The sequence below is a fragment of the Aedes albopictus genome, chromosome 2 (genome assembly GCF_035046485.1).
Source record: "Aedes albopictus strain Foshan chromosome 2, AalbF5, whole genome shotgun sequence".
In the NCBI taxonomy this organism is placed as follows: Eukaryota; Metazoa; Arthropoda; class Insecta; order Diptera; family Culicidae; genus Aedes; species Aedes albopictus.
Window position 1 is genome coordinate 461,784,923 of NC_085137.1, and position 12,227 is coordinate 461,797,149.

The following is a 12,227-nucleotide window of genomic DNA, read 5'->3' on the forward strand; positions in this document are numbered from 1 at the left end:
ATGATTGATGAGGTCGGTTTGAAGAGTGTCTAATTTATTTAGAGAGCCGGCTCTATTAATTTCTATTTACCGGATGTTTTGACGCGGGTTTTGTGGAGTTGAATTCAGGGTTTGAGCTCGATTTCGTGAATGAATGGTATTTTTCGGAACTTTGAGTAAGGGAGACATTGGGTAAAGGCAGATAAACTGTATGTCCAGAATATTTGATAACTTACCTTTGGATGTGCTCTCCGGGGAAATGCTACTTTGGGGTCGATCTGTGATGAGAAAAAGAAATGTATAATTTTAATTTTGTCGTTCAACTCATTGTACCTCTTGCACACATGAATCACATAAACCACAGAAACCGTAGATGGCATTCAGATTGTAATTTACAACAATTTATTGTAGACTCATCTGCCAACTCCTGAGGGGAATCACATCTTCCGAAAAAAGTGCACACGTCAACAACCAAAGTCAATTGTTGGGCAAATATCGCATCGCTAAAAACCGGTGTTGAAGAGATTAATTGAAAACACGCGCCAAACAATGGACCCCTCTCGTATCGAAAATCCACCATGATCTCCCGCTGCTACCATTAGAAGTGTCATTCTTCTCCCCTACATGGACGGCCACCGCCGTGGCACTTGAGCCCAAATCGACCGTCATTCAGAGCGATACAGGCAATGAACGACGACAAATGGTTCCGCTTCCTCGCCCTTCAGGAGATGCAATCTGTAAGCGACAAAAATTCTCCAGCATCTGATTAGGTTGTTTCACTTCCCGAACAGATCACCTAGCCATAGACAGAGCTAGGGGAATGAACGCTGGAACCCATAAATCAATTGAGCCAAAAGAGATACCGTGAAGTGGGGTGACGTTGACCGTTTTTTTGGCAATAATCCTCCAAATGAAATAATAAAATAATTTAAGGTTTCGGATTTCGGCTTAGACAGTATTTGGTTTAAGCGTTGATTGTTTGTTATCTTCGCCGACGTTTCGGTCCTCTGATCGGATCTTCTTCAGGGCCTATTTTTATTGAATATATTACACTGTTAATATGAACAACTAACATTAAAACATTTACACAATTTAAAACTTTTTGAAGCCTCAAACAACTTACTGGATAATAATCAACTGGTCAATTTATAAAAACTTTCGATATTACATCGATCTACATTCAAAAACTTCAATAAGGGTGCTGTCTGCAACAAGTTTCTGGTTGAACAAAAACCTAATTCTCCTTGGAACATTCTTGGTGAAGCTATTTTGACTGAAATATTTCAACAAAACACATCAGTTCTGAGCGAAATCTAGCAATATCCACAATTCTGAAGGAACAAACATACCTTCCACCTGTATGCAAATTGATAACAAGTGTTTCTGCCTCCAAAGGCGAACAACGCTCCACTCCAAAGCAAACATAACTCTTGCCAACTCGTCCCTTGGGAGACCATATATTTCTATTATTCATTTTAATTTCACTTCTGGGCCGACGACAATGGCACACCTTAGAAGAAAGAAGTCAAGAGAATCGGCGAGCTTACACGACACCGAATGGACAATGTCCTCCCCATTTCACCCGGCATTGTGCGAGCTCCCAAAACAGCAGTTTTGCAGAAGCCATCCACAAGAAAGGAACAAGGACAAGGAGAGAGCACTCTTTTATTATTTGTGAGAAATGGTCGGTCAGCTTCGTGCGTCCACCCTTTCTGGTACCATAAAAAAGGAGGAAATTCAAACAGCTCATCAATGTCCTTCTGTCCCCCTTCGGTCGGTGGTGCTATTCTCTTCCATCGAAGTCAGCAAAAGGATTTCCCGCAAGAAACGATTGATGACTTCCAAGTCACTTCTTGAACAATCGACCGCCTGTCGTTTTCTTTCTATGGCACCCTTTTTCCCTGCCACTGCGTATCGTTACACAGGTCGACAGGTCTTGCAGCAATTTGGATGCATTTTTAATACACGATGACAAACACGCGGCACAAACGGTCGTCCGTCGCTCACCCTCTAAATGGAAATTTATCGTGTGTGCTGTGTGCTGGATAGGTGGACGGATGGATGGGTGGACGAACGCAGAGGGTTTCGGATGCATGCATCCTTGTTGGGAAACCATCGACAGGTTGTGAGTAAAGTACTGTAACGTAGATAGGTACCGTAGCATGTGGTAAAGTTGATTAATTTGCTCTTCCTTGCGGTGGTTTAAAGGAAATGTTATGTATGAATAAAAACAGTGATCCATAAAGCCGCAGTGTTAAAAGCGCAGATATTCAGCAGGGCGACAGTCCGATTTCCGATCATCAATGCAGCAACCTTTTGTAATCGAAATTGTCTTGATTTTTTGGGTAGTGAGTATCTTTGGCAAGGACGATACAAATAATAATTAGAAATTAAGACGAGGAAAGATGCTGGAAAAACTTGTAATTACACGGGAAAAAAATCGTTGCCGGATCCTTTACTAAAATGTTATGAATTCATAAAACTTCTCGCTTCATGATATTGTAACTACAAGTCATGATATCGTGACGTTAACAACGATTATCATGAATAATAATAACTGATTCCATCAACAAAAGCCATGGCCGTCAAAAGCGTTATGAAAAAATTAAGCTCGTTTTCATAAATTGAATACCATAAAGCTGAGTCATGGTAGCATGGCTCTGAGTCATAAAACTATGACGCTAAGTCATCTCAACCAGATGCTGAGTCGTATAAACATAACGCAGAGTCATAAAATCATGAATCACAACAAACGCATTTGGGCACTGTAAGCGTTACGCAAATCCTCGCACAGAATCACCTACGCCATTTTTGTCACTTCTGTCAAGGCGCCTTTTGTGAGCGGCAGTGTTTTCCGGTGAGATTTTTTTTTGGTTTTCGAAAAAGTGCAGTGAATTGGGTTTTTAAATAAAGAAAAATGTATTGATTTTTTGGTTTTATACGAAAGAGCACCTTTTTCTGAACCACCATGATTTTTTTCAGATTTTTAGAACTTCATTTTGGTACCTAAAATCGCTTTCGAAGAGATGTTTTGAAATCACCTTTTGAAAGCTGGCCAACTGCTTGACAGCTCCGCCCAGTACAAAATGCGACGAGGGGTGATTCGACAAATCACTCCCATACAAACTTCAAACTGATTTTAAAATAGGTTCCCGGGCACCAAAATTCATGAAAATTTGGATTTCGGCTCAGTTTTGCATGCAGAATCTGAATATGGAATTATCTCAACACCGCTAAAGAAGCCAATTGTTCTTACTTAAATAGTAGTAAACTATATAATTATTGAACTACATTCCAGAAGTTGAAAGTGAAAAAACTCCATATTCCGGCACAAAACTCCGGCCAGCTTCATCAGCAGCAGAACAATCAAGCTCACGCACAATTCCGGCACAAAATTTTGGACAGCTTCATCAGCAGAAATATTCAGGAACCTTGTTCATGATTTCAGAGTGCGTGCTTCACGATAACATGACCTTAAATGCCACTTTGCACCAATTAATCCGATAGTATTAATTACAAATACTAGAATCATGCATACTGCTTATGTTTTTATAACATTAGGTAATAAATTTAGAACATGCTTTATGATAGCATGACCAGTACTACCATTTTTCGCAAATCGATCCAGTACCATAAATGACAAATACTTGCACCATGAGTAATGCTCAAGCTTTCATATATTTAGTTCATAGTTTGAGTACGTACTCCATGATAATATGAACCGACTTACCAAATTTCGCTAATAAAACTGAAACCATAAGTGACAACTACTACTTCTATGAATACCGCTTCTGGTTTTACGAATCTAGTTAATAGTTCTGGTATTCATGGGCATGATATCATGACTTAACTTACAAATTTTTGTCAATAAATATGAAAAACGTAACGCCAAGGTGACGTTACGGCAACATGAGTCATGAAATTATGACCTTTTTTTGTGGTGTATATTTATAACATGAAAACACACATTTTACGCGAAATCATGACTCATTTAGCAGGTTTCAAGCAGCGGATTTTTTCCCGTGTAGAAGGCAGAAATGCTGCGGTGAGAGGTGAAATTTAAAAAAAAAAATTGCGTTCTGGTGGGTTTTGAACCCACGACTCCGTGTTCGCTTGACCGGCACTTCATCCAACACTAAGCTACAGAACATGTAACGATTCTGCGAAATAGAAAGCCAAACTAAATCCAAAGCCACATCATGAACACTCCTTTTTAACCCAAATCGATCTCTTTCTCGGCTCAGATGCTTATCCACAACACACTCGCGTTTGCGCCCACTAACTACAAGTGGGAGCGAATTGTTTTTAATGAATGCCTGGATAAATCAAAAAAGAAATTCCCAGAGATACGCTTGAAGGGGACCCTGGAGAATATTGTAAGAAACAACATAGAGAAATACCCGAAGGAATGTGTGATGAAATACCTGTGTGAATTTCTACAAAAATCTCAGATAGAATATCTTCCAGGCTTTCCGTAAGAATCCTTATAAGAATCTGCTGAAACAATTTTTGAGAAATCCTCTGAGGACTTTCTTAAGGAATCCTTGGAGCAATTTATGGAAGAAAGATATCTTGAAGGAATATTTAAATGAATGTGAAGAAATCTTGGGAATTTCCTTCATTATCTTTTGTAGAATTAATAAAACAATTTTTGCAGACAATTCTTTAGAAAGGTTCTGAGAAAATTTTTAAGGACTTCTGAATTTATGATTCTTAATATATCCGTTTTTTTTTTTTGAGAAAGTTTACAGGGCGCTATCCATAAACTACGTAGATATATTTTTGTCATCTCAAAACCACGCCCCCCTTTCCTGCCGTAGACCGTAGACTTTGGCCTGAACCTCCCCTCCCCCTTTAAGAGTCCACGTAGCTTATGAACAGACCCTAAAAGGCTTTCTAGATGAATGATTTGAAAAATTTCTGGAGGAATCTTAATGAACAGAAAAAAATGAAGAAAATCGTAGATGAACTTCTGGAACAATCTATGCAAGATTTTTTTAACCCTCTAATACCCAAATTTTTGATTTGGTCTAAATATCATTTTTCGTCATCTAAAATCGATTTAAACATGTTTTGGAAGATGATTCTTTTTAATTCGTGAAATTCAGTTTTTTATTTTTCTAATTTTTATTTTTGACCATTCCCACTTTTTTATATTTTTCTTGGAAGCCTATTTGGGGTACGGTTTTTTAGATGAAAACATTTTGAGATTTTATGATTATTGTTGAAATATTTTTATTTTAAATTTTTTTCATTGAATATTTTATTTTCCCTGTAATTTTAAGGAAAACAATTTTAGAGTGTATTCGATTCCCTTAAACTATTAAACTAGGATAGAATGATTTGGGAAAAATTTAAAATATGGTAATAGGGTCCTAAAATTAAAGACGAAATCTCGCTTATATTGAATAATACGATCAAGCATGGTATTCTAATCGGAATTGTACTTTACTCGAACTTGAAAAACAAAGGAATAATGAGAAAATTCGAAATAAGTAAAATGGTTAATAGTTCTACTTTGACATTTAAGGACAACCTCGTGTGACTGAGCTCGACATTTTTCGCACTGGGATTTCAAAAATGTTCCTATCTGACATACACGGTGAAAAAAAAAATCACTCAAAGTATGTGTTATAAGCTAGGGGCGAGACAAAAGGCTAAAAAAAATTATATATTTTCAACTACGGTTAATAAAAACGTTAAAAAATGAGTAAATATGTACTCTTGAACCATATATTGTGGTTTGAAACAAGAATCCCGATAGGACTTTAGGAGCCTATTGTAGCGATTCAAAGCAAAATAAACAATGACTTCTGAAAGGTGACTAAAACATCAATTTTTCAATGATGATCAAAATACAGTCGAGACTCTTATAAGATCACTGGTCCGGGGGCGCCATTGGAATCCGCTTAATAGGAGACTAAGAGCTTATGGGATTTCGGCTTTTTGGGGGTGTGGCCTATTATCTCGGGTGTGTTAAGGATTAGCACAATACTTTCTTCGGCAAAGTTTTAGGGCTTGATAAAATCTACCATTTAGAACTTTGGTTCATATGATTAGTTGGCAACTTAGCCGCTAGAGGGACCATCAACAGTTTGATGCTAAATTGCACTACAGGAACCATATCAGGTTGTCAAGCAAACGTTACGATATGCGACAGCTCAAGATTTTAAAGGATAGTGTCTTCGGGAAAGTTTTTGGGTACGCCAATAACTTACTGACGATGAGTTGCGCAGTTCGAAATTCCTCCACTGGGCGGCGCTAGTGAGCAAGTAAATTTTCAAAACCTCATATCTCAGAATCCCGATAACTTAGAAAGTTGGTGTCTTTGGCAAAGTTGATCAGTATGACATAAACTTACATAAAAATAAACACTTGTTCCGTAATTCTACCACTAGGCAGCGCTAGTGAACATATTTTTATTTAAGTTTATGTCATACTGATCAACTTTTCCAAAGACACCAACTTTCTAAGTTATCGGGGGGAGCGACACTAGTTTTGCCAAGCCGAAAAACCCCAAAAAAAAGTCCAAAAAAGACGAAAAAACCGGTAAACGCCACCTGGTGGTAGAATTTTAAAACTAGTGTTTATTTTTATGTAAGTCTATGTCATACTGATCAACTTTGCCTAAGACACCAACTTTCTAAGTTATCGGGATTCTTAGATATTAGGTTTTGAAAATTTACATGCTCACTAGCGCCGCCTAGTGGCAGAATTGCGAAACAAGTGTTTATGTTTATGTAAGTTTATGTCATACTGAGCAACTTTGCCGAAGACACCAATTTCCTAAATTGTCAGGATTCTGAGCTATGAGATTTCTAAAATTTGCATATTCACTAGTGCCGCCTAGTGGCAGAGTTGCGAAACAAGTATTTATTTTTGTGTAAGTTGATGTCATTCTGATCAACTTTTCCAAAGACACCAACTTTCTAAGTTATCGGGGGAGCGATACTAGTTTTGCCAAGCCGAAAAACCCCAAAAAAAAGACGAAAAAAAACGAAAAAACCCTGTAAACGCCACCTAGTGGCAGAGTTTTGAAACTAGTGTTTATTTTTATGTAAGTTTATGCCATACTAATCAACTTTGCCGAAGACACCAACTTTCTAAGTTACCGGGATTCAGAGATATGAGGTTTTGAAAATTTACTTGCTCACTAGCGCCGTCCAGTGGAGGAATTTCGAACTTCGCAACTCATCGTCAGTAATTTATTAGCGTAGCCAACAACTTTCCTGAAGACACTATCCTTCCAAATTATCAGGGTCTTGAGCTGTCGCATATCGTAACGTTTGCTTGACAACCTGATATGTTTGTTTATCTATATTAACGAGATTTTTAGCCCTAGGCTAGTTCGTCTCGGGACCCACGCTTTATTTCCCTTCCGAAGGAAGAACTCACATTTTTGCGAGTTTGTCGGGAGTGGGATTCGATCCCAGGTCCTCGGCGTGACAGTCAAGTGTTCTAACCATCACACCAGATCCGCTCCACCAACCTGATATGGTTCCTAGGTTCCTGTAGTGCAATTTAGCGTCAAACTGATGATGGTCCCTCTAGCGGCCAAGTTGCCAACTAATCATGTGAACCAAAGTTCTAAATGGTAGATTTTATCAAGCCCTTAAACTTTGTCGAGGAAAATATTGCGCTAACTCTTAACACACCCGAGATAATAGGCCACACCCCCAAAAAGCCGAAATCCCATAAGCTCTTAGTCTCCTATAACGCTCACCCCTGTCTAGTAGGAGTTCGTTTAATAGGGGTCCGTTTAATAGGAATTCGTTTAGTAAGAGACTCGACTGTACACTAAAATTTATTTTGAGATATACAAAACAGTCCCAAATATCAGCCAAAAATATAAAAATTTTGATTTTCCACGAAACAAAAATTACAAAAAATGCTCAAACTATACCCCGTCTAAAGGCGGGATTGGGTATTAGAGGGTTAAAGAAGTTCTTGAAGTATTTTCAAAAGAAATCCATGCAACATTTTTGGAAGCTATCCATGCCATGCCCGTGCACAAAGGGGGGGGGGGTTTGGATGTTAAACCCCCTCCATTACCGACGCTCCATACACTAGGCGCCCCTCCGCCTTTTGCCGAAATTGGGAAATTGGCGCCACTTCTGTGCACGGGCCTGATCCGTGCAATACATTCTTGAGGAGCTCTTGGGGAATTTTTTGGAGGACATTCTATAGGCGTAACGTGTCCCTGAAAGATTTTGTGAAATCATTTCCGACTGAATTTCTTAAGGATTTCATGGATGTTCTTTTGTCTCCCTTGGCGCCACTTCTGTGCACGGGCCTGCCTGAAGACATCGCTGAAACTTTTATTAAAGCAGGGGTTTTCAGACCTTTTAAATCGCGGTGCACTTTTTGAAAATAAATCGCTCCGCGGTGCACATGTTTGTTATTGTTAAAAAAAATCGTATTTTTCGTAGCGATTTCAGGTGCATACACTCGTCGTTAACATTGTTTTCCACACTGACTTTTCCATTACTTATCGGATCATAGTGAAGTGGCACAGCTATTCGATCGACTTGGAATATTTCTTGCTGAGATTTCTAAAAAATCAAACATGATCTTTATGAACGCTGAGTGAAATCCAGAAAAGTTTCCCAGTAAAATTTTTTCCTAGTTAGTGGTTTGTTTTCAAGGAATCAAAATGAGAACCTCGGATTTTGAGGACCCCTGTATAATTTTTGATACACGTTTTCCCAAGACTTTAACTGGATATCTGAAAAATTCTTTACAAGACATATGGAAGTTTCATTTTCAGAACATTGGCATATTATTGCCAAGATTTTTGATAAATTCACTCCAAGCGCTCTTGTCAATTCAGGCGAAGTTCTTTTGAAAATCATAAAAACGTTATCAATAAATTTCCAGGTCGTTAATACAGACAAAAAAAAAATTCCAGGTCAACAGATTTTTGGAGCAAAGAAAGATTCCTTCACTGGTATTAGGCAAAACCTCAGAAATATTAGTGAGATTTCTTCTGAGTTATTTACTGAATTCATTGAAAATTCCTTGAAGGATGCTTGTGAATATCCATTACGAGTTCGTGGAAAAAAGATGACACTTATGAGGATGAGACTTGTTCCATAATTCTTCGCGAATATCTGCCAGGGTTTTTGATGGATTCAGGCTGGCGTGGCAATAAATTTACTCTCAATCCATAGGAGCACCTTTCAATAGTTTAGACATTGACCTCTTGTTCTAATGATTTCGAAGTACTTTTTATTAAACAGGTAATCAATTTGAATATGCAAGAATTTTCAGAAGTGTCGCGGTGCACTTGTCATGGCTATGCGGTGCACCAAGGGCACCGCGCTGCACGATCTGAAAACCCCTGTATTAAAGGAATATCTGAAGAAATTTCTGAATTAATGTATAAAGAAATTTCTGAAAGAATTTTTCCACGAATTTTTGAAAGAATCCCAGTGAAAATTTTTACCACAATTCGTAGGTTTTTTTTTGTTTAAAAAAATGGCGGAATTTTAGAAGTAAATCATGCAAGATGCTTTGAAAGAATACTTTGTGAAACCTGTAGATAATAGGGAATTTCTAAACAAATCCCCGAAGAAAATTTCCGAATGAGCCCATGGAAGATTTTTTGAAAGAATCCAGGAGGGATTTTCGATCGAATATTCGAACAAATTTCTTAAAAAAGTTTTTAAAAATGCTTTTTAGAAAAAAAAAATAAAGAATATTTTTGAAGATTTTTCAAAGGAATCTCTAATACATTCTCCAAACGAATGCCTATAGAAATTTGTATCCTGGGCGAATTTCTCAAACAATCTCTGAAATGTTTTGCGAAAAATCATGGAGGAATTCATGCCAGATTTCGTAAAAGAATTCTTTATGACACACAAAAATATCGATCGTTACAAGTTAACAAGAAACTAGACAATTCATTGTTTATCGAGAAATACTAATATATGTCAGTTTCTATGCATTTTTTGTATTTCGATATAATTTGGTATACAATTTAAATAAAAATGCTTCTATTTATGTAAAATTCGATTTTATACAAAAAGTTCCAAACATTAAAATATCTGCCAAATCTTGTATACCACCTGTACTCCTCACAGAGTTCTCTTAGAATGTATTCCTTCCCATGTACTTTTGCAGAATTTTCCCCACAAGTACTTTCAAGGACTCCAGAAATTCCTTTTCATGGAAAGAAGATTCTCACTGAATTGCCTAGAACGATTTCAGTAAGAATTTCTCCAAAGATTCTCCTGAAATTCCTTCCGGTCTTTTCATTGAATTTTCTCAAAAGATTTATCTAGATACTAGTCCACGAGGAAACAATTTAGGGACTTTTTTTAAATTTTGCTACATTAAGAATTTCATTTGCACACTTGCAGGATATTCTTTGAGGACATTCAAACATTTCTCTCCCGACATTCAAACATCCTCCGGAAACCTCTCCCGAAAACGCTCCAGAAATTTTCAAGCAATTTCTCTTTGGAATAACCTCCAGTTTTAAGGTAAATTTCTTCAGAGATGGCTTCAAAAATGTTTGTTCAGAAAAATCTAAAAAAAAATTTAAGAATGTGTTCTAAGAAGCTCCGAAAAGGTTCACCAGGATTTTTAAGAAATTATTCTTTCAGACAATCCTCCAGAGATTTGTTTAGATACTCCATCAGGGATCTTCCCAAAATTCTACCAGTGATTTTCCCAGGAGATATTTTTGACGGAACCGCAGGAACAATTTCTGAACAACATCGTAGTAAAAATTTCTGCAGGAAACCCAGAAATATTTTTTCAGGAAATAGTTGATGGAACCCTTGGCAGAATTTCTGCTGGATCTCTGAATATTGTTTTTTTCGTTGAAATTCCTAAAGAAATACTAAAAATTCTAAAAAAGAAAATATTATGAAAGGAGCCATCAAAAGAAAAACGATCAATGATTTTTGAAAGTGTCTCTGAAGCAATTGCTGAAGGGATCCTCAGTGTAATTCCTATAGAAATTTAAGAAAGTGCTTTTGACTGAATCTCTATGGGAATATACGAATAAATTCCAGGAAATTCTTCAAAGAGTTCCAGAAGGAATTCCTTAATGACTCCCTGTAGAAATACCTGGATAAACTCTTCAGAAAGCCTCTGGTGAAAATCCTAGAACTGGTTTCAACCTACAATAATTCTTGGGGAAATTTCAGGGCAAATTCTTGAAGCAAATATCGGAAGAGTAGTTTCTTTAAAAAACCCTGGAAGAATATTTGAAGAAAGTGTTGGAGGAGTTTCTGACAGAAACCTTGGCAGATCATTTTCCAGAAGAGCTTTTTTATTATGGATCCTTAGAGCAATTTTGCAAGGAATCCACAGAAAATTTCTAGCAGGAATCCGTGAACAGATACATGGATAAATCTAATAAAGCATTTCTAGAGGAATCTCCAGGGAAAAATCTAAAGCAATCTCTTGAAAAATTTCTGGTGAAAACTTAACCCTCTAATACCCAAATTTTTGATTTTGATCTAAATATCATTTTTCGTCATCTAAAATCGATTTAAACATGTTTTGGAAGATGATTCTTTTTAATTCTCGATTTCGTGAATTTCAGTTTTTGATTTTTCTAATTTTTATTTTTGAACATCCCCACACTTTTATATTTTTCCTGGAAGCCAATTTGGGGAACGGATTTTTTGAGATGGAAACATTTTGAGATTTTATGATTATTGTTGAAATATAATTATTTAAAATTTTTTTCACCGAAAATTTTATTTTCCGTGTAATTTTAAGGAAAATAATTTTAGAGTATATTCGATTCCCTTAAACTATTAAACAAGGATAGAATGATTTGGGAAAAATTTAAAATATGTCAATTGTAGCGATTCAATACAAAATAAACAATAACTTCTAAAAGATGACTAAAACATCAATTTTTCAATGATTTTAAAAAAATGTTAATTCGCTTTAAAATACACCAAACATTATTTCGAGATATACAGAACAGTCCTAAATATCAGCCAAAAATATAAACAAATTGATTTTCCACGAAACAAAAATTACAAAAATGCTCAAACTATACCCCGTCTAAAGGCGGGATTGGGTATTAGAGGGTTAAAAAAAAAACTTTCGAAGGTGTCTGTGGAAGATTTAAAAAAATATAGGTAAATTAATGGAGGAATCTATCGCAGAATTTCGGGAGTAATAACTCAAGGAATTCTGAAAAAAATGGTGAAATTTCTAAGGCAATTTTTGTAAGACTTTCAAAAATAATCTCTCGAGAAATAATGTAGGAATAGTTAGTG

General features: G+C 36.6%; 1 protein-coding gene across 4 annotated transcripts in view; it reads right to left on the reverse strand.

The window, feature by feature from the left end:
- The window catches only part of LOC109407762 (RNA-binding protein Musashi homolog Rbp6), a 1,431,211-nt gene that overhangs the window by 1,311,444 nt on the left and 107,540 nt on the right, over nt 1-12,227 (reverse strand). For all 4 annotated transcript variants that reach the window (XM_062853969.1, XM_062853971.1, XM_062853970.1 and 1 more), the window contains one exon: nt 216-257. In XM_062853969.1, the coding sequence (XP_062709953.1) occupies nt 216-257 (42 nt within the window). The remainder of the gene's footprint in view (nt 1-215; nt 258-12,227) is intronic.